Raw genomic sequence first — 24,445 nt, forward strand, 5'->3', positions numbered from 1 at the left:
CTAACACCACTCCTTCTTCTCACATCTAATATTATTAGTTAAGTCAATAAACAGAGTTTGCATCTTCACGACTAAATATACATTGTTCACAAAGGCCAAATCGTTTAACACAAGATTATTTTCTTGTAAAGCTTTTTGTTATTTTTGAGATAGCTTTTCTATTTTTATCCTTAAGTAATTTTACATATATGCATACTTACTCTTTGAAATGCTCCATCATATCACCTCCATATCATCTACTCCACCAAGTCTTCTTTTCCCAAAGCCCCCTCCTAGAGCCTATCTAAATGGTTTTTAATAACATTTTTATGGGACAGTCAAAAAACTAGCAAATCCTTTTTTCTTTTTTTATTATATTTTTTTATTATTATACTTTAAGTTCTAGGGTACATGTGCACAACATGCAGGTTTGTTACATATGTATCCATGTGCCATGTTGATTTCCTGCACCCATTAACTCGTCATTTACATTAGGTATATCTCCTAATGCTATCCCTCCCCACATCCCCCACCCCACAACAGGCCCCAGTGTGTGATGTTCCCCTTCCTGTGTCCAAGTGTTCTCATTGTTCAATTCCCACCTATGAGTGAGGACATGCGGTGTTTGGCTTTTTGTCCTTGTGATAGTTTGCTGAGAATGATGGTTTCCATCATTCAAAGGACATGAACTCATCATTTTTTATGGCTGCATAGTATTCCATGGTGTATATGTGCCACATTTTCTTAATCCATTCTATCACTGATGGACATTTGGGTTGGTTCCGAGTCTCTGCTATTGTGATTAGTGCTGCAATAAACATACGTGTGCATGTGTCTTTATAGCAGCATGATTTATATTCCTTTGGGTATATACCCAGTAATGGGATGGCTGGGTCAAATGGTATTTCTAGTTCTAGATCCCAGAGGAATCGCCACACTGACTTCCACAATGGTTGAACTAGTTTACAGTCCCACCAACAGTGTAAAAGTGTTCCTATTTCTCCACATCCTCTCCAGCACCTGTTTCCTGACTTTTTAATGATTGCCATTCTAACTGGTGTGAGACGATACCTCATTGTGGTTTTGATTTGCATTTCTCTGATGGCCAGTGATGATGAGCATTTTTTCATGTGTCTGTTGGCTGCATAAATGTCTTCATTTGAGAAGTGTCTGTTCATATCCTTCACACACTTTTTGATGGGGTTGTTTGTTTTTTCTTGTAAATTTGTTTGAGTTCTTTGTATATTCTGGATATTAGCCCTTTGTCAGATGAGTAGATTGCAGAAATTTTCTCCCATTCTGTAGGTTAGCAAATCCTTTTATTGGAAATAGTGTGCTGAAGTTAAGCGCAGGCAGCCAAGCATTAATAAGTTAGATGAAAACTGGAAAATTCCTTTGCTGAGAATGGCTGGGCACAGTGGTTCACACCTATAGTCCCAGCTCTTAGGGAGGCAGAGGTTGGAGGATAACTTGAGCCATGGGTTTGAGACCTGCCTGGGCAATATAGCGAGACCCCGTTCTTAAAAACAGAAAATAATAATAATAGAAAATTCCTTTGCTGAGAAGGAAAAACTGTATCGATGCATTCGTACATGCATAAAATACATCTGTAGCACACATAATGATGAATGAATCATCTAAACCATGGATTAATAATGGTCAAAAATAAATTAAAAATAAGATATATGAAAACGTTAAAAAAAAAGGCCAAGCATGATGGCTCGTGCCCGCAATCCTAGCACTGTCGGAGGCTGAGGCAGGAGGATCACTCGAGGCCATGAATTCAAGACCAGCCTGGGCAACATAGTGAGACCCCCTCTCTACAAAAAATAGAAAGAAAACATGAATATTGCCACAAATCAATGAAAACACCCACATTAAAAAAGCTATCTTATATCTGGAACCACACAATAATGAAAAGGCATCATACTGTGTATACTGCAAAACGAACGCAGTATTTGCCATCAAATGTCAAGTGGTTTGGGGTTTTGTTTTGTTTTTTTAAGATAGGGTCTTGCTGTGTAGCCCAGGCTGGAGTGCAATGTCACAATCATAGCTCATTGCAGCCTAAAACTCCTGGGCAGAAGGGATCCTCCCACCTCAGCCTCCCAAGTAGCTAGGCCTATAGGCATGCGCCACCACACTTGGCTAATTTTTTTATTTGTTTATAGAGATGGAGTCTCGCTATGTTGCCCAGGCTGGTCGCAAACTTGTGGGCTCAAGTTATCCTCCTTCTTCAGCCTCCCAAAGTGCTGGAATTATAGGCATGAGCCACCGCTCCCAGCCTCAAAAGTCTGGTTTAAACCAAAATTGCTGTGGCCGGCAAGCTATCATTTTACATAAATTTGAGCTGTACAATGTTTTAAGTTTAACTGAAGTAAAATAGTGCTAGTGACCAAATTGCCATAATCCTGACAAAAGCATCATGCTATTAAGACTGAGAAAAAGGTTAGGCTGGGTGCGGTGGCTCAAGCCTGTAATCCCAGCACTTTGGGAGGCTTAGGCAGGCGGATCATGAGGTCAGGAGATCGAGACCATCGTGGCTAACACGGTGAAACCCCGTCTCTACTAAAAATACAAAAAATTAGCCGGGCATTGTGGTGGGCACCTGTAGTCCCAGCTACTTGGGAGGCCAAGGCAGGAGAATGGCATGAACCTGGAAGGTGGAGCTTGCAGTGAGCTGAGATTGCGCCACTGCACTCCAGCCTGGGTGACACAGCAAGACTCTGTTTCAAAAAAAAAAAAAAAAAAAAAAAAGGCTGAGAAAAAGGTTGTCTGCCAAATGGAGTAGTTAACAATTTGCAATAAAAGAAAAAATGTTTCAAGGCTGAGGCATGAGAATTGTTTGTACCTGGGAGGCAGAGATTGCAGTGAGCTGAGATTGTACCACTGTACTCCAGCCTGGGTGACAGAGGGAGACTCTGTCTCAAAAATTACATAAATAAATAAATAAGTGTTTAATCATTTGAAGACAGAAAAGATTAATTTCTTTTATACCTCTGTTAAAGTCTTCAAGTGATCCAGACTTGAGAAATTTAAAAAATAATTATTTCTTCTTAGAAAGCTTGACTGTGTCTATGATGTCCTCAGTTCCTAAATACTGAAAGAGTTTTAACTGCAGTTTACAGTAAATACATCTCATAGTATGCATTGAGTAGTTTTGTACTAATTATAACTTCCTCCCTTCTTCATTATGCAGCTAATCAAGAGTTACAAACACATACACACACTGGCACATATGTATTTTACCTGTACAAGAGAGCGTTAATTTTAAAATCTTTACATATAACATGCATTATAAAATATACATGTTTCCTCTATTCATCTAAAATAAACCAAAAATTTATTTACACATTCACTTTGTAAGAGTAAAACGCCAAAGTTACTTCTACTGGAGCAAGAAAAGACATCAAGGAACATAAGCTATGACCAAAATTTAAAAAGCAATGATTTTCTTAGCTCTTTATTCACAAAATCTCACTTTTTCTTCATACAAAATTGTTGGAGTTTTAAATTTCTACACTATTCAATAACATAGATTTTGTGAAATGTTATCTCTCTCTAGAGCATATGACTCTATACTATCAGATGAAATTAAAAAGAAACTATTTTTTCCAAAAGAGAAAGCATTTATCATCAATTTCTTTTCAGAAATGCTAAAGTGCTGGTAAGGATAAGTATGTTTATCTTTCTGTTTCCTCTTGTGGACTCATATTCTATTTGAAATCCTGTATTTTACAAAATCTTACCTCTGCTGGATGCTGAATTATGTACAAGTGGGTAGAGATATGAAGAGGGTGTGCTGGGAGAAACGGACACAAACACACTTTCTGAGGCCGGCTAAAGGGTAAAAAGAAAAATAAAACTGGTAAGTTTTAAAAATACAATGATATAACAATTTTTTAAAATGACCTTAATCCCACTGCATTTATCCAAAGAGGTTTGCTAAAGCTGCATTCTTTTCAAAATGAAATACCAAGAATGAATTTAATCAATCAGACTTTAGACATGAGAATTTGGAGAAATTCAAGTAAATTCTTTACCACTTATATAGATTAAGTACCTCAAAACAAAAATCTTATTTTAGTTATAATTAGAGAAAGAATACCTATAAGTTATCTGGTCCCTTTATTCAAAAAATGACACTTCTGATTTGCATTCCAAATCAAAAAGAGATCTCATATCAAAGAGAAACCTGGCAACTCTTCTATATCACTTTAAGTTGAGTAAACAATAAGATGATAAAATATTAGAATATAATTACCAACTAGAGAAAAATACTAATCAAACTTAGCCATCAATCAATACAGAGAGCTTACCAATTGTGAGAAGAAACTCAAATAGATGCCACCAAATTATATTTGGCTAGAATTATACTAGAAGAGTATTTGTCTTTTCCATTTAACTTACCTTTTCTTACTATTTGTCATTTTTATTTTACTTACATTTTAGTGCTTTACTACTGCTTAGGTAACTCTTACACACAATATAAAGTTCAAATAGAATTAAAGGGTATACCTCCTATCTCTGTCCTCCAGCCTACAGTATTCTCTTCCTTTAGGGGCAACCAATGACAGGTTTTTTATGTTCTTCCAAAGGTATTGTATGAATAAACATTTATATTTTACCATTAAATACTATATTTGGTATGTGTATTTATAATATGAAATTCATGACTGGGCACAGTGGCTCATGCCTGTAATCCCAGCACTTTGGGAGGCTGAGGTGGGAAGATCACCTGAGGTCAAGAGTTCAACACCAGCCTGGCCAATGTGGTAAAACCCCAACTCTAATAAAAATGCAAAAATTAGCTGGGCATGGTGGTGGGTGCCTGTAATCCCAGCTACTAGGGAGGTTGAGGTAGGAGAGTTGCTTGAACCCTGGAGACAGAGGGTGCAGTGAGCCAGGATTGTGCCACTGCATTCCAGCCTGGGCGACAGAGCAAGACTCCATCTCAGAAAAAAAAAAAAAAAAGGAAAGAAATTCATTAAGTGGCCAGATCCCAGATATGGGAGTAAATTTTTCACAAACATTCACAGAAAGATGTTATATGCCATTACAATAGTATACAAATAAATGTTATATTAAAGGGAATTTCCAATACCATACATACAAGCTGATCACTGTTAACTCTTTCCTCAATTTTACTTACGTGGAATTTTAGACTGAGATTAAGAAATGCTTATTAATAAACCATACAGTGTGGGTAAATTGGCTGAAACACCTGTTAAACACACCCTCTCATTCTGCAAGAAACTGCCAAATCTATGCTCTGGATGAAGAGATTGTCTAGATACCTTAGGCAGAAGTAAAATCATATTATACATGATGCCACCTCCTCTTTCCAACCCCACTGAACCTGGAATGGAAGTTTAACCCAAGGAAAATCAATACACCTGATTTCCAGTGACTTCCGAGATGATTTGCTATGATTGTTCTGCCCCACACTGGATTTCCTCTCAGGAATATGAAGAGATTTTTGAGATGGAATGTCTTTCTGTGGTCACAAGAGTAAACACAAAAGAGGGACAGACACCAATTGATGGAACACGGTGCAATGACAAGCCATGGACTGGGCTGGGTTTTCATACTTGATGAAAAAAAGCCTAAACACTAACTGATTTGTGAGAGGGTGGATAACGAAAAAGGAGCATTAACCTTGACTATGCCTTTAGCTCTAGACACCTCTTTAAGAGGAAATTATTGGGCAGGTGGGGGAGGGCTAGTCACAGAATGAAACTGCAAGCCGGACTGGGTGTGAGGAGTGGAGGTGATAGAAGGATTATAGGGTGGAGGAGCAGAGGCCGAGGAAGAATTGGGACCAGGCTCGGCCTGGCGAGGGGCAGCCTGGGGAGGAGGGGAGAGGTCATATAGGTCTGTAGAAAAGGAGGATTCAAAGGACTCAGAGCTTGGGGTGGAGACTGAAGGAACAGGCAGGAGAGAAAGAAGAAAGATTTGGGACGAGCGGCACTGGGAGCAGAGATTACGAAGGGACTGATGTGAAAAAGAATGCCTCGACGTCAGCCACCTCAGACCATTTGCCCATTTTACGAGAAGAATCATCTAGATCTTGTAGGATGGAGAAATCAAAAGTGCCATTTTCCGGCTACTTGGAAACATTGTCGAGTTTGTGTTGGGGTCAAGTGGTGTTGCATAAGAAAATAAGGCATTTAGATTTTAGATCAGGTGTGAGTTGAAGAGGTTTTAAGTTTTTGAGAACACAGGCTAAGAGAGAAGGAGGAGGAATGGAGGGTGGAAGATTGCCCATAGTGAAGGAAGCAAGCCCAGAGAAAAGAGAGGGTAGAGACATGGAGAGAAGGAGTGGGAGGGTACTTGCCCCGCCTCGGGTAAGTGCTGCTTGCCACCAACGTGAAGGATCAAGGCAAGAGTCCCTATGGTGATCAGACACCTCTGAAATGCGGGTGAATAATCAGGCAGGCGTCCCCGCAGTGATTAAACACCAAGGGAAGGCTGTCTTCCCAAGTCTGTGGCTGGCACCGGAGTTTTAGGTTCACAGATAAAACGCATCTCCTCTGTCTCTACCAGAAAAAGAAAGGAACTGAAATTAAGGGAAGGGAGAGATTAAAAGGTGGCGCAGAAATTGAAAGGAGAAAGGGGTTGAGGGATAGTGAGAGAGGACAGAGAAGAAAGTAAAAAGAGGCCGCTTACCCGATTTAAAATTGGTGAGATGTTCCTTGGGCTGGTTGGTCTGAGGACCAGAGGTCGTAGATGGATCCTTCTCACGGAGCAAAGAGCAGGAGAACAGGGGACTGATCTCTCAAGGGAGGTCCCCCAATCCGAGTCACGGCACCAAATGTTTCGACACCAAATGTCACGCGCGTCCGTGTGAAGAGACCACCAAAGAGGCTTTGTGTGAGTAATAAAGCTTTTTAATCACCTGGGTGCAGGCGGGCTGAGTCCAAAAAGAGTCAGCGAAGGGAGATAGGGGTGGGGCCGTTGTATAGGAGTTGGGTAGGTAGTGGAAAATTACAGACAAAGGGGTTGTTCTCTGGCAGGCAGGCGCCATTTTCACTTGTTGTGTGACTCTTCACTTGCTTCAGGCCATCTGGATGTATATGTGCAGGCCTGGGCTCAAAGGCCTGACAGGAACCTTTAAGAACATTTAGAAACTCTACTCCAAAAGTCTATTTAAAAGTTGGTTGTCTGGAACAGGTTAGATTCTTAGCTCACAACACCAAAGTCTTTAACCCATAAATCTGCAATATTTACAATATTATTTTAAGTACAGTATCTAACCAGGACTACATTGTTTATGCTCCAAGACAACGCCTCTCATCTTGTTTGCACGTCTCTGTTACTCCCAGGGCTGAATTCACTTTCTTTTATTTCAGACATATGTATTTCCTTTAGATTCCTATTAATACTTCCATTTAAACACTTGACCACATATGACAAAATTTTGTTTTCACATCTTCCTCTGACTTCTAGATGATGAACCCTCTAAGAGCAGGGTTTTCATTTAATTTTTGTATCCCCTAGTACAGTGATTCCCAAACTTCTGCTGTTATCAGAATCACCTAGATGACTCATTAAACTAGACAGCTGAGCCACCGCCCTCAGAACTTTTGATTCAGTAAGCCTGAGAATGTGCATTTCTAACAAATTCCTAGGTGGTGATGATGCTGCTGGTGGGTAAGTAGTGAGAGGGTGAAGAATGTAAAGACCACAGTTTGATGTGCAAGGCTCTAGAGGTGTCCGCCCCAGTGGGTTTTATTTTTCAAGTGACTTGAATTCATTTATATCTACATCCTGCCCACTTACCCATTCCTGTCTACATCTGAAGGTTGGCAAAGCTTGATGAACTTTTGTGAGAAGTAGTAATCAAAGAATAATAAACAACAAAGCTATGGACAAAATGGCTTACCTAAAACCCTTCCCCCTGCATGAAAATTTGACCTTCCCTTAATTAACGAGCTCTGTTACCCTGGCAACATGATAACTATATTGCTAAGCAACACTGTATGTGATTTAAATGACAACTGACTGATAGATTGATTGCATATGGACTAGGACCTACAAAGACCCTATGGGGACACCATACTTTGGGCTTCCCTAAATTGGAACCCTAGAAACTTGCTAGAGAGTTGTTACAAAAGATGTTGGCTCCTAAGGGCATAAAGTTATTAGGCTACCATATCTGCCTAGTGTGGAACATACCACCTTCCACCTGAGCTGGACTGCTATGCCAGACTGCCACAAGGACGCCAGCGGAAAAAGGTCATCTGAGGTTGCTCTACAATGCCACAAATGCAAGTTTGTGTCTCCTGGCCTATATCTTTCTGGTATTAGGTGTGACCTAAAGTAGTCTTATGCACCTGAATGTCTAGCAACTGGTGCTCTGCCTGGTATCTTATCCCAGATATCTGCAGAGCTTAAAGATTCACTTAGACCAGGTCTTTGCTCCAATGCCCCATTCTAAAATAATCCAAGGCGAGGCATGGTGGCTCATGCCTATAATCTCAGAATTTGGGGAGGCTGAGGAGAAAGGATCACTTGAGCACAGGAATTCGAGATCAGCCTGGGAAACATAGCAAGACCTCATCTCTACTAAAAACTTAAAGATTAGCCAGACACAGTGGTGCACACCTGTAGTCCCAGCTACTGGGGAAGCTGAAGCAGGAAGAATGCTCAAACCCAGGTGTTTGAGGATGCAGTCAGCTATGATCACACCACTGTACTCCAGCCTGGGCAACAGAGAGAGAAAGACCCTGGCAATCAACCAATCAATCAATCAAATGATCCACCTTTTCTCTCACTATCGCTCTCTATCCCCTTATTCTGACTGATTTTTCTTCACAGCATTTTACTACTATTTGACATTATGTTAGGTGAATGTGGGTTTCCTTCTCTAAAATATAAGCTACAGGGAGGCAAAGACTTAGCCTACCTTTTTCACTGCTATATCCCCAGCACCTGGCATAGTAGGCACTCAATAGACATTGCTGAATACATAAAGGAATTTTTTTTTTCAGACAAGTGTCACTCTGTCACCCAGGCTGGAGTGCAGTGGCATGATCTCAGCTCACTGCAACCTCTGCCTCCCGGTTCAAGTAATTCTCATGCCTCAGCCACGTGAGTAGCTGAGGTTACAGGTGTGCACCACCACACCTGGCTAATTTTTGTATTTGAATAATTAATGTATTTTTGGATTTTTTTTGTAGAGGTGAAGTTTCTCAAATTCCTGGCCTCAAGTGATCCACCCGCTTCACCCTCCCAAAGTGCTGAAGTTACAGGCGTGAGCCACCGTGCCCAGCCTGAGGAAATATCTTTACGTTCCGTCTTCTCTAAACCTTGGAATGCTTTTCTCCTCCTATACAATTTTCTATCCCATTCGTTCATTTTCTTTTATATATCAAAGTTTGATTTCTCCTTTATGCCCTCTCTGGTACTTAAGTAATTCATTTGTATTACAAATGAAATTCAGAGTGTCAGGTCTTCCTTTATTATACTTTGTGATCATTTTGATAAGTGATCGCACATAAAAGGCAAAAATATTTACTGAAAAAAACAGTTACTAAAAAAATAGCTAAACAATTTATGTGTAAACACTATAAGCGTGATGTAACCTAAAACTAATTGCTTTAACTCATGATTTTATATGCTCACAAAACATCATTATCTGTTTACTTTAAAGCATATTCTCTTTATTAACCTAATTTTAATTACAATTACTTCAAACTAATAAAACTGTAGTTCTTTAAAACATTTCAACTAGCTTTATATTTAGCAAGTTACTTCATAAGACGCATTTCTGCTTATTACCTTACTATCAATCTTTCCTCCCCAACAATGCTCTGCATGCATGGTAATGGTGATTAGCTGACTAACTGTTAAACCACCTCTTCCTAAACTAGTGGGTAAGTGCAGAGTAACTGTTCTCCTCATTCTAAAATCTCTCTAGAAGGCTTAAATATTTAAATTAATAATGAATTGAATAATTTATAAATTCAACAAATTTTTATTCAAATATTTACTGCATACCTAAGTGCCAGATATTAGGCACTTGAGACAACAAAATGAACAAAGATTCCTGCCCTCATGGAGCTTATTTGTTCTCACTGTGCCAGAAATAATATTTTAAAAGTTCCTTGCTTCTCCAGGCATAGTAGGGTGCAGCTACTCAGGAGGCTAAGGCAGGAGGATCACTTCAGCCCACTTTGAGGCTGTAGAAGTACACCCAGCGAATAGCCACTATGCTCCAGCCTGGACAACACAGCAACACCTCCATCTCTTAAAAAAAAAAAAAGTTCCTTGCTTCCTATGAACTATTATACTTGACAGGCAAAAAATATCACAAAACTATATATCAAAACTGATTATATGTAAATAATTATTCTTTTTTTTAAAATCAAGCTACTTCTAGAATTTATATAGATATGAGGAATAAAAACTAATATCTAAAGAAATATAAACTGGTCAACTGGGTATGGGTTTGGGGAATAACTATTATAATGTCACTACCAATGTTATTGTCTTGCTATGTGACTTTGGGCATGTCACAGATTTTCAATTTCCTCCCTTACAAAACTGGTAACAATAAGGCAACAAGAGAGTTCTGGGGAATAACTACTGCATTACAGGCAAACATTCTAGCTATTATTTTGAGCTAATTTATAACAGACTGACCAAAATAGGTGCTGAGATTTTTCCCTTTTCTATATTTATAATGTATTTACAATGTATTTTTCCACTCATGGGGGTTTATCTTTTTTAAAACCTATACAACCCAATTAATGTTAATTACATTCTTAAAATACAAATGAAACCTTCAAATCATTTCCCCAAGGAAATTCTGTGAAATAAGCTTTTTCTTCTTCTCTCATTAATGACGTAAAAATAAATACATGGGCTTCCTGTCAGACTACGACTGACTTGCTTCCTAAACAAATGCTGTAATACAAAGGTAATGTGTATCACTCTGGGCATACTATCTCTGACAGCCTGTGGGCTAATAAAATTATATTTGGCATATGACTAGAGATGCTAGGACCTATAAACCATCTTTCAAAGCTTTAATTAAATTTCTTATATAATATTCACTGAAAGCTTTTTTCTCACAGTACTGAGTTTAATCAAGGTAATCTCAAATAAGTAAACTTTAAAGATTAGTGAACAGATTTACAAGTACTCTTTTTAGAGAGTACTAAACAAAAGCAAATGTGGAACCCAGAAAAATAGTTTACCTTAAATTTACCAATACTTAACAAAATTTTTATACTCCTAACATAGTGAAAACCCAAAGAGCAAAAAGTTTCATAGCTTTTCATTCAACTAGTTGAATAGATACACTGCATGACACATAAAAATGGCAACAATTTTCCAATTTTAAAACTAGCTTTGGAAAACTAAATACCATAGTGCCCTCTGCTGTCATTTTAAAGAAACTAAAGTGATCTGTAAGATAAAGTCATTGTCAAATTTCTGAAACTATATATTCAACATAACCAATAAAAGTAGAAACAGGTTTACATTATTAACATTATAATACATTTTCACCTCCAAAATAGAAGTAGGCAACATCTTCCATGTCTGACTGCTTCAAGTACAAATAACAATAATATTCCCATACCCTGCAAAACTGTTTTCCTTACTAGATTCTCTTATAACTGGCTTTAGGAGTGGAGGAAGGATAGACTCAAAAAAACATACTGCTGTGATTTTTTTTTTTTCTCGGACATAGTCTTGCTCTGTCACCCAGGCTGGGGTGCAGTGGCATGATCTCGGCTCACTGCAACCTCCGTATCCCGGGTACAAGCAATTCTCCTGCCTCAGCCTCCCGAGTAGCTGGGATTACAGGGGCATGCCACCATGCCTGGCTAATTTTTGTATTTTTAGTAGAGATGGAGTTTCACCATGTTGGCAAAGATGGTCTCGAACTCCCGACCTCGTGATCCGCCTACCTCAGCCTCACAAAGTGCTGGGATTACAGGCGTGAGCCACTGCACCCAGCCACTGTTGTGATTTTTAAATCACAGTGTGAAGTTGTCTTATACTACAACAGTGATGTATATAATATATATCTGTTTTAAATATATATATATACTTTTTTTTTTCTTTTTGCGAATTGGGCAGCCTCCCACAAAGGAATAGATTCAGAGACACTCCCAAGAATAAACGTCTTTAGATGAGAGTTTCAGAGACCTGTGCCCCGGAGGGCATGCCTAGAGCAGTGAAGAAATTATCAAGTTTATTTGAATTGTGGACTTGCATCTTACTATCCTTAACAGGGAATCTCACCCTAAATATATATTGTGCTTTGAGATAATAAATAATAGTAGTGAGACTCCATTACACTATCGTTACTGACCAAAACATTTTTAAAGACTTTATCTCACCAATACTTCTTCCTTTTTTGATATCTAGTTTTGTGTATGTTTTATGAGGTGCATCATATACTAATATATAATAAGTGTGTGTAATTAGAGAAAAATAAGCCTACCTATTAAAATGCACCCTAATTTTTTTAAATCAACTGCAGTATGTAATCAAAATAATTATATCACTGACCTAGACATGTTTGTTCCTACTAGATCTATAATTAATATAAGTTTTCATATGAAACCAGAAGTTGGTTATTTGAAAGAATAAATAAGACAGACCACGGGTGGCCAGGCACGGTGGCTCACACCTCTAGTCCCAGCACTTTGGGAGGCCAAGGTGGGCAGATCACGAGGTCAGGAGCTCGAAACCATCCTGGCTAACACAGTGAAACCCCACCTCTACTAAAAATACAAAAAGAAAATTAGCCGGGCGTGGTGGCAGGCGCCTGTAGTCCCAGCTACTCCAGAGGCTGAGGCAGGAGAATGGCATGAATCCGGGAGGCGGAGTTTGCAGTGAGCCGGGATCACGCCACTGCACTCCAGCCTGGGCAACAAAGCAAGACTCCGTCTCAAAAACAAAAAAACAAAAAAAAGACCACTGGCTAGACCAATAAAGAAAAAAAGAAAATCCAAATAAAGAATCAGAAATGACAAAGATAACATTAACACCAACCCCACAGAAAGACAAAAAAAAAAAAAGACTATTATGAACACCTCCATGCACATAAACTAGAAAACCTAGAATGGAAACTACAGGCCAATATCCTTGATGAACATAAATGCAAAAATCCTCAAAAAAATATTAGCAAACCGAATCCAGCAGCACATCAAAAACAAATTCACCGCAATCTGATCAAGTAGGTTTTATCCTTAGGATGCAAGAATGGTTCAATACATGCAAATCAATAAATGTGATTCATCACACAAAGAGAACTAAAAACAAAAACCACATGATCATATCAATAGATGCAGAAAAGGCTTTCAATAAAATCCAGCATCACTTCATGTTAAAAATCTTCAACAAACTAGGCACTAAAGGAACTTACCTCAAAATAATAGGAGCCATCTAAGCCAAACCCACAGCCAACATCATACTGAACGGGCAAAAGCCAAAAGCATTCCCCTTGAGAACTGGAACATGACAAGTCTGCTCACTCTCACCACTCCTATTTAACATTTTATTGGAAGTCCTGGCCAGAGAAATCAGGCAAGGGAAATAAAAGACATTCAAATAGGAACAAAGAAAGTCAAACTATCTCTGTTTGCAGACAATATTCTTTTTTACCTAGAAAACCCCATAGTCTGCCCAAAAGCTCCTAGATCTGATAAACAACCTCAGCAAAGTTTCGGGATACAAAATCAACGTAAAAAAATCAGTAGCATTTCTATACACCAATAATGTCCACGCTGAGCGCCAAATCAAGAACACAATCCCACTCGCAATAGACACAAAAAGAATAAAAATACTTAGGAATATAGCTAACCAAGGAGGTAAAAAAAATCTCTACAACGAGAATTACAAAGCACTGCTCAAAGAAATCAGAGATGACACAAACAAATGGAAAAGCATCCCAAGTTCATTGATAGGAAGAGTCAACATTGTTAAAATGACCATACTACCCAAAGCAATATACAGATTCAATCCTATTTCTATCAAACTACCAATGACATTCTTCACAGAATTAGAAAAAAAACTATTCTAAAACTCATATGGAACCAAAAAAGAGCCTAAATAACAATTGCAATTCTAAGCAAAAAGAACAAAGCTGGAGCAAACACATTACCAGACTTCAAACTATACTATAATGCTACAGTAACCAAAACAGCATGGTACTGGTACAAAAACAGACATATAGATTAATGGTACAGAATAGAGTAAAGCCACATACCTACAACCCTCTGATCTTCAACAAAGCTGACAAAAACAAGCAATGGAGAAAGGATTCCCTATTCAATAAATGGTGCTGGGATAAGTAGCAAGCTGTATGTAGAAGACTGAAACTAGACCTCTTCCTTACACCATATACAAAAGTCAACTCAAGATGGATTAAAAACTTCAATGTAAAACCTAAAACTATAAAAATCCTGAAAGATAAACTAGAAAACACCACTGTAGATGTATGCACTGGCAAAGATTTTATGATGAAGATGCTAAAAGCAACTGCAACAAAAATTAAAATTGACAAATGGGACCTAATTAAACTAAAAAGTTTCTGCAAAGCAAAAGATAAGTCAACAGAGTAAACAGACAACTCATAAAATGGGAGAAAATATTTGCAAACTATGCATCTGACAAAGGTCTAATATTCAGAATCTGTAAGAAACTTAAATCTACAAGCAAAAAAAACCCATTAAAACGTGAGCAAAAGACATAAACAGACATTTTTCAAAATAAGACATATACAAGGCAAAGAAGCATATGGAAAAATGCTCAACATCACTAATCACCAGAGAAATGCAAATCAAAATCACAATGAGATACCAGCTCACACCAGTAAGAATGGCTATTATTAAAATGTCAAAAAAACAAGAGATGCTGGCAAGGCTCCAGATAAAAGGGAATACTTATATACCGCTGGTGGGAATGTAAATTAGCTCAGACACTATGGAAAGCGGTTCAGCAATTTCTCAAAGAACTTAAAACAGAATTACCATTCCATCCAGCAATCCCATAATATCCAAAGGAATATAAACTGTTCTACCATAAAGATCCATGCACATATATGTTCATTGCAGCCCTGTTCACCAAAGAAAAGACATGTAATCAACCTAAATGAGCATCAGTGGTAGACTGGATAAAGAATATGTGGTACATATACACCATGGAATATTATGCAGCCATAAAAAAGAACAAAATCATGTCCTTTACAGCAACATGGAGCTGGAAACCATTATCCTAAGTGAACTAACGCAAGAACAGAAAACCAAACACTGCATATTCACACTTATAAGTGGGAGCTAAACATTGAGTACACATGGATGCCAAGAAGGAAACAATAGACATTGAGGCCTAATTGAGGGTGGAGGGTGGGAAGAGGGTGAGGATCAAAAAATTACCTAGTAGATACTATGCTCCTTACCTGGGTGACAAAATAATATGTACATAAAACCTCCATGACACACAATTCATCTATAGATCCAACCTGCACGTGTACCCCTGAAACTAAAATAAAAGTTAAAAAAAAAGTTTTATTGAGTGTTATAATTAAGAAAGCTTCAGAGAGGCCAGATGCCTAGAGAACAAACGTCTCGTGTCTAGAGAGATGAATATATACAGCAGCTAGAAAAGCCCCTACTAAAACTGTGATGACAGTTATGGATCAATGAAGACTAGGAATTTTATCATAATCATCTTACGTTCAGTTAACCTATTATTTACTTCCTTTCTTTTTATAGAAATATAAACAAATATAAAATATAGCAAACAGCTTTCTTAACAGGAAATTAATTTAATCACTCTTTCCTCTGCAAATTATTATTTTATATTTCCATAGTTTGTCTTAAATATTACTTAGACATGTTTTCTCTCATAATTAATTCACTATATGTTCTAAAGGAAACAATTTCTTAATCATTTCTGTATTATCCCAGCTGTGCCTTTCCTGGGTACTAGATATTGAATAAATAATGATTGGACAAATAAAGAATGTCCACATGATTTATTCAAACTGAGCCTCCAGGTCCTCACGCAACAGAATCCTCTGCTCCTTATTCACTGGCTGCATGAACATCCATCCTTATAAGCAGGAATCAAAGGTTAAAGTAGAGATATTCTGCATAGAATAGAATGAAAAGACAACGTTATTAGGAAACATACCTATTTTGCTTATTCTCTCATCTCCTTTCCTTATCTTAAAACTGTCTATATTTTAAAACACAGATTTTTGTATACTTGCTTTATTGGGGGGGGCATACTTCCTCATTTTACATCAATGTCCATTTTCTCAAAAAAGCACAAAAAGAGTTAAAAATTTTCTTTGCTACAAAGTAAATATATTAAGATTTAGGTTAGTGTTACCTTACTACATAAGAGAATACAATAGTGCTACGAATAAGCCACTGATTTTGAGAGTTAAAATCTTTGTTGCTGGGCACGGTGGCTCATGCCTGTAATCCCAGCACTTTGGGAGGCCAAGGAGGGCGGATCACCTGAGGTCAGGAGTTCGAGACCAGCTTCAACATGGAGAAACCCCATCTCTATTAAAAATACAAAATTAGCCGGGCGTGGTGGTGCATGCCTGTAATCCCAGCTACTCAGGAGGCTGAGGCAAGAGAACTGCTTGAACTTGGGAGGCAGAGATTGTGGTGAGCTGACATCATGCCATTGCACTCCAGCCTGGGCAATAAGAGCGAAACTCCGTCTCAAAAAAAAAAAAAAAAATTCTTTGTTATAAATTAGAGAAAATATATTAAGATTTAGGTTAGTATTACATTACTATATAAGAGAATACAATAGTGCTACAAATAAGCCACTGATTTTGATGCCTTTCCCCTGAAAAAGTGGTTTTCATCAATGCAACACGTATATACAGCTAAGAATTGAGTACGACTGAAAGTACCAGAATGACAAAATTCCCATCACGAGGCAATTTATTTATGGTGACCTGCCGCATTAACACACGAAAAATTATTAATTTGCCCATAACTTCTGACTCTAAAAAAAAATCCTAAAAGAAGCTGGATATTAGCAAAACAGACTAATTTCATAAACAGTAATGATATTTCATGTAGAAGAAAAAGGAAGAAGGGATGAAGAAGAAGAAGAAGAAGAAAAAGGAAGTGGGATTAGGGAATAAAAACAAAAGAGGGGAGGAAAAGGAGAAGGGAGAGGAAGAGAAGGGACAGATAAAGACAAAGAATTTAACACTTATTGCACACTTTTACATTTTAGGCACTATGCTACTTTATTTAATTCTCACAAAACCTGTCAGCAGGAGGTAGTATTTTTAGCCTAACTTAAAGATGATGAAACTAAGGCTTAGAGAGGTTAAGCAAATTTTTCAAGAGAAAACAGAGATGGGGCTAGAGCATGGTTTTGTCTGATTCCAAAACGCATGCCTTTAATCAATACATTTGACTGAGTCCATATAAGCAGTTAATGTTCAATGAAAAGTCTTAACACATAGCTCTATCCAGCTGTCCTAGACCCCAGAAGACCTAGCACTAGAATTAAAACATTTGGAGATAAATAAACAAACCTGAGGGTCTAAAGAGGATCCAGAAGCAAAAGATCAAAGCCAAAATATTCATAAAATTCCTCAGTATAAAATGGCTAAAAGTAATTAAGGATAGGTGCTTAAAGATACCGTAAGAAATATGAAGAGGCTGACCCACAGGAAGCTAACAATATCATAGAGAAAAAAGACAAAGTGAGGAGTTAGAAGAAACTATTCAAACTTGGGAGATAGCTAGAAGGATAAGAAATCGTTTCATGCAAGACATGGAACTTCAGCTGGACCTTGAAATAGATTATGATTGCAGACAGCACAGATGAGGAAGGAGCTTTTCACAGAGAAAGAATAACAGAACAAAGGCATGGAGCCAAGCATTAAAAAGCACCTGTTTTGGGGGAGCAGTTCAGTGTAGCTGGAGAAAGGGGTGTGTGGAGGAGGAAGAGATGAGTGGACAGGCTGAGGACTGACCTGCAGGACTTGGATGTTACACAAAAGATTCTGAACTCCTTTCTTTACCTAAAATATAAGCACTGAAGGTCTCCAGGAAAGGAATAAAATGAGCAGACAGACATGTTAAAAATATAAAGAACTTCATTAAAAGGGAATTGAACAGATGACAAAATGGAGTTTAGAAAACTACTTCAATTAGCACAGGACTGAAAAAATTCATTGCCGAGTGATGGCACAGAGAGAAGCCAGGTACTAAAGAGTAGTTTAAATACCACCTCCCCTGTAAAGTTCCAAGCAGGGGTCCCTCCCACCTCTGCACTTCTAAATCACACTATTCATGTGATATTACAATTATTTGCTTACCTGTATTTCTTCCCTTAAAGTTCCTTACAGTAATAACCAACTTTCATTCATTTTAATACCCCCAGTACATAACTTGGTGAAAAAAGACAAATAATAAGCATTCGCAGGCCACGTGCAGTGGCTCACACCTGTAATCCCAGTACTTTGGGAAGCCGAGGCGTGTGGACCACTTGAGGTCAGGTGTTCAAGACCAGCCTGGCCAACATGGTAAAACCTCATCTCTATTAAAAATACAAAAATTAGCCAGGCGTGGTGGCTCACGCTTGTAATTCCAGCTACTTGGAAGGCTGAGGCAGGAGAATCACTTGAACTCGGGAGGTGGAGTTACGGTGGTTGCAGTGAGCCAAGGTTGCACCACTACACTCCAGCCTGAGCAACAGAGCAAGACTCCATCTCAAAAAAAAAAAAAAATTTGCAGAATGAAACATCTCAGATGTGTTTACTCATTAATGAGATATGACTGCAGGATGAGATTGGTTCCAAATTATACTTCATATAAGGCACCAAGTTGTGGTCATTTGGTGGCTGAAAGAGATGCCAGGAAGAAGTATCTCTTAATTCCTTGTTTTTCACTTGCCTTGGGCATTATGCATATACCAGTATTTATCTTGAGAAACTCATAAAGATATCAGCTACGGTTTGGGTGCAGTCACGCATTGCCGAGAAAAATACCCTGCCCTAGCTGGGAGCAGTGGCTCACGCCTGTAATCCCAGCACTTTGGGAGGCCAAGGCGGGCGGATCACGAGGTCAGGAGATGGAGACCATCCTGGCTAACACGGTGAAATCCCGTCTCTACTAAAAATACAAAAAATTAGCCGGGCGTGGTGGCGGGCGCCTGTAGTCCCAGCTACTCGGGAGGCTGAGGCAGGAGAATGGCGTGAACCCGGGAGGCGGAGCTTGCAGTGAGCCGAGATCGCGCCACTGCACTCTGCCCTGGGCGAAAGAACAAGACTCTGTGTCAAAAAAAAAAAAGAAAAATACCCTGCCCAGAAAAATACCTTAATACTATCAAAATCCCACAATTTCTCCTAACATCTATATTAGTTTCCTAGATGTACAGTGGGATTTGGCCGTTTCTCTATCATTCTGGCAAATTTACAAAAGTAAACCTCAACAAATATGATTAAAGGTTCAAGTTTAAAAAAGCATTGAACAGTTATCTGGTATATGTGGGTGCGCAGTGGTTGTCATAAAGGGTTATGAGGAATTTCTGTATGTTTCATTTATTTCTGTAATGTGTGACTTTTTCTTCTGAGTATACACCTCTTTTGTGTTCAGAAAAAATACATATTTTTAAGAAGCACTGAATAGATGTCACCTCAAAGTTACTCCAACAATCTGTGGTTTTTAGATCTTTTCACCAGAAAAGATGCTTAATATTTTCTTATGATCATACTCAGGAAAATTAGTTGATGATATGCTATAATGCCAGTCTTATATCTTTAGTACATTACATAAGGCAAAGTAAACTATAGAAGGAAAAGTTGATAGGAATGATACCTAAGTTAATTAAACTGATAAAAGTTATCACTATCGAAATCCATCTCCCGGTATGTTGCTTTCCCTAACAGTTCTCCAGAATTACAAATTAAAAGTCAATCAGAGGCCAGGCACAGTGGCTCACACCTGTAATCCCAGCACTTTGAGTGGCTGAGGTGGGGGGGATCACCTGAGGTCAGGAGTTCAAGAACAGCCTGGCCAATGTGGTGAAACCCCGTCTCTACTAAAAATACAAAAATTAGCCAGGCATGGTGGCAGGTGCCCGTAAGTCCCAGCTACTTGGGAGGCTAAAGCAGGAGAATGTCTTGAACCTGGGAGGTGGAGGTTGCAGTGAGCCAAGATTACGCCACTGCACTCCAGCTGAGCAACAGAGGGGGACTCCATCTCAAAAAAAAAAAAAAAAAAAAAAAAGTCAATCAGTAACTCCATCTCAAAAAAAAAAAAATGTCAAATAGTAACAGAAGTATGGGTTTGCAATTCCAAAACAACTGTATGGGTAGATTAGGGTTGAATAAATAATCAAACATGTTGTAGATAAAGAGGGTCACGTTTCTTACTGTCAAAGAAATAAACTACAATTAGAGAAGGGAGGAAGGCTAGAATGAACTCTGTGGTATTGGATGAAACTCATGGTTTCTTTACATAAGTGTATGTGTACATACAGATTTAGAAATAGATATAGGTATATGCACAGGTTAGTATATACACAGAAATCCTAGATCTGTCCACTAATAAGATAAACATCTCAGTAGCAATAAGCACACCAAGCACCCGGATCTTGGTTTTGAATATCATTTTACAATAAACCAGGACTTCCTGAAAAAGTGGTTGATTCTAGGGCTGGGGCAGGAAAATATAAGATAAGCCTGGATCATCTTACAGCGTCAGAAAGTAAGAAAGTTCTCAAAAAAGGATAAGCATGTCAAAAGGTTCCAGGAACCAACCTGAAAGAGTTCTCAATGACCCAGAAGGGAACAATTTGAGCAATAAAAGAAATAAAAATAGTACTAGATTTTAATATAGCAAAAAATAAATATCCATAATTCCATACAGATATAAGCAAATAATTGAATAAATAAATAAATGGGGAGAAAAAGACACAGCTCTTCCATATAGAAACATTCCAATCAATAAATGTGGAAAGAACGGGGAAAACAGAAAATCACTATCAGAGCACCATAGCCATAATTGTTGCCGACAAGGTGGATACTAAAATCAGTGGGCAAAAATTTGAGCAGAAACAGTATATTTGCAAAGTCTCAAAGTAAATTCCTCCCCAAGATATTTATTAACTACAAAGGGAACAGGAGTAACTGCATAGAGGAAAAACACAGCAGAGACCACATTAACCAAATGATCTGTGTTAATTTCGCCAAGAACAATGCATATTGATATCACGTACCTCTGATATGATATTTGCTAAAAATATAGTATTTTTAGACTAGTAATTTGTAGCTAGTCTTACCAAAAATGTATAACCTTGCTCTAATCATGAGAAATCATAAGTCAAACCCAACTTGAGAGACATTCTACAAAATAACTGACCAGTATTCTTCAAAAGTAACAAGATCGTGAAAAAAAAAAAAAAAAAAAAAAACCTAAGGAATCATCACAAACTAGAGAGGACTAACAAGACATGAGAATTAATGCAATGTGGGACGCTGAGTTAGATCCTGGACCAGAAAAAATGAACTTGAGTGGAAAAACTGGTGAATTCTGAACATAGTTAACAGTACTGTACCAGAAGCAGCTGCAGTCAGTGGCTATCACAGAGAAGAATGAAAACAACAAATGAAATTCTGAACCTTCAACTGAGGTATCCAGGTTCTCACCTTGGGACTCATTAGGTGGATGGCTCAATCCACAGACAGTGAGGAAAAGGAGGGTGGGGAGACGGCCCCTTCTGAAGCCAGGGGAGGCCCTACTCCCAGACAAGGGAGGCAGTGAGTGTGCGACCCCACCCAGGAAACCACGTTTTTCCCATAGATCTTTGCAACCTGCAGATCAGGAGATCCCCCCCGTGAGCCCATACCACCAGGACCTTCGGTCCAAAGCATAGAGCTATGCGGAGTATCAACAGAGTGGCTCAGGTATGTACAGAGACCGAGGAATTTTGCATACTCTGGTCCTGGGAATTCCAGCAAGGTGGGAAATCCATCCATGCCTTCCCCTAGGAAGGGCGCTGAATCCAGGGGGCCAAGCAGAATCGTTCTGCAGGCCCCACTCCCATGGCACCTCACGTGTTAACACCCACTGGCTTGAAATTCCAGCTGGCCAGTGGCAGGAGGCTGGAGACTGCCTGAAATGAACCAAGTTCCTGATGGGCTTGGGAGTGGGGGCAGCTGCCATCTCTGTGGTTCCAGCCTGCCAGCTCCTCTGGGGAGTCCAGGAGGTCTGGAATGGGAAGAGTTTTCCACAACACAGCAGACTGCGGTCAGAATGCTCCTCTAAGAGGGACCCGGCTTCATCCCTCCTCACTAGGTGGGGCCTCCCTGCAGGAATTTCAGCTACACTAGCCAGAGTTACATGAAGAGATCTCTGATCATTCCCTGGGACTGAGCCACCAAGCGGGGAAGGGCGAGGCGGGGGGAAGCAGTGACCATATTTGCAGTTCAGCCAACTTAGCCTTTCCAGCCTGCTGGCTCTGGAGAGTCCAGGCAGTCTGCACAAGGAAGATTCCCCTCAGCACAGCACACCCACTCAGCCAAAGGGCAGCCAGACTGCTTCTTTAAGCGGGTCCCTGATCCTGTTCCTCCTGACTGGGGGACAACTCCCAGTAGGGGGCTCCAGACACCTTCTACAGGAGCATTCAGGCCAACATCCGTTCAGTGTGCCCCCGGGACAAAGCTCCGAGAAGAAAGAGGAGGCTGTCACCTTTGCTGTTTTGCAGCCTTCCCTGGTAATATCTCCAGGTGTGGGAGGACCAAAGAGACTAGGGTCTGGAGTGGAACCCCAGCAAACCACAGCAGCCCTATGGAAGAGTGGCCTGTTAAAGGAAAAATAAACAAACAGAAAACAATAACAACAACAATAACATCAACAAAGAAGATCCCACAAAAACACCATTCAAAGGTCAGCAACCTCAAAGATAGAAGGTAGATAAGCCCACAAAGATGAGAAAGAATCACTGCAAAAACGCTGAAAACTCAAAAATCCAGAGTGACTCCAGATGACTGCAACACCTCTCCAGCATGGGTACAGAAATGGACTGAAGCTGAGATGACAGAATTGACAGAAGTAGGCTTCAGAAAATGGGTAATAAAAAGCTTCGCTGAGCTAAAGGAGCATGTTCTAACCCAATGCAAAGAAGCTAAGAATCATGATAAAACAATACAGGAGCTGATAATGAGAATAGCCAGTTTAGAGAGGAACATAAATGACCTGATGGAGCTGAAAAACACAAATTAAGAAATTCACAATACAATCACAAGTATCAACAACAAAATAGACCAAGCAGAGGAAAGAATCTTGGAGCTGTAAGACTATCTTTCTAAAATAGGACAGAAAGACAAGAATAGAAAGAAAAGAATGAGACTGAGCACAGTGGCTCACGCCTGCAATCCCAGCACTTTGGAAGGCCGAGGCAGGTAGATCACCTGAGGTCAGGAGTTCGAGACCAGCCTGGCCAACATGGCAAAACCCTGTCTCTACTAAAAACACAAAAATTAGCCAAGCATGGTGGTGTGTACCTATAATTCCAGCTACTCAGGAGGCTGAGGCACAAGAATCACTTGAAACCGGGAGGCGGAGATTGCAGTGAAACAAGATTGCACCACAGCACTCCACCCTGGTAACAAAGCGAGACTCTGTCTCAGAAAAAGAAAAAAGGAAAAAACAAAAGACAATGAACAAAACCTCTGAGAAATACGGGATTATGGAAAAGGACCAAACCTACAACTGACTGGGGTACCTGAAAGAGACAGGGAAATTGGAAACAGTTCATACTTCAGGATCTCATCCAGGAGAACTTCCCCAACCTAGCAAGACAAGCCAACAGGCAAATTCAGGAAATTCAGGGAACCCCAGTAAGATACTCCATGAGAAGATCAACCCCAAGACAGGTAATCATCAGATTCTCCGAGGTCAAAATGAAAGAAAAAATGTTAAGGGCAGTGGGAGAGAAAGGCCAGGTAACCTACAAAGAGAAGTCCATCAGACTAAAAGCAAAACCCTCAGTGGAAACCCAATAAGCCAGCAGAGATTAGGGACCAATATTCAACATTCTTAAAAGAATTTCAAGCCCAGAATTTCATATCTGGCCGAACTAAGCTTAATAAGTAAGGGAGAAATAAGATCCTTTTCAGACACGCAAATGCTGATGGACTTCGTCACCACTAGGCCTGCCTTTCAAGAGCTCCTGAAGGAAGCACTAAATATGGAAAGGAAAAATCATTACCAGCCACTACATAAATGCACTGAAGTAGGCAAATCAGTGACACTACGAAGCAACCACATAAACAAGTCAGCAAAATAACCAGCTAGCTTCATGATGACAGGATCAAACTCACAGATAACAATATTAACCTTCAGGGTAAATGGCCTAAATGCCCTAACTAAAAGACACAGAATGGCAAGCTGGATAGAGTGAAGATCCATCTGTATACTGTCTTCAAGAGACCCATCTCACATGCAAAGAC

The 24,445-nt window shown here is 39.3% G+C and overlaps 1 protein-coding gene across 1 annotated transcript in view; it reads right to left on the reverse strand.

Moving 5' to 3' along the window:
- DTWD2 (DTW domain containing 2) overlaps positions 1 to 24,445 on the reverse strand; it is a 160,456-nt gene that overhangs the window by 115,902 nt on the left and 20,109 nt on the right. Inside the window, exon 2 of the mRNA XM_012505279.2 lies at positions 3,729 to 3,819. Coding sequence (XP_012360733.1) covers positions 3,729 to 3,819 — 91 coding nt within the window. The remainder of the gene's footprint in view (positions 1 to 3,728; positions 3,820 to 24,445) is intronic.

Source organism: Nomascus leucogenys, chromosome 2 (assembly GCF_006542625.1).
Source record: "Nomascus leucogenys isolate Asia chromosome 2, Asia_NLE_v1, whole genome shotgun sequence".
NCBI lineage: Eukaryota > Metazoa > Chordata > Mammalia > Primates > Hylobatidae > Nomascus > Nomascus leucogenys.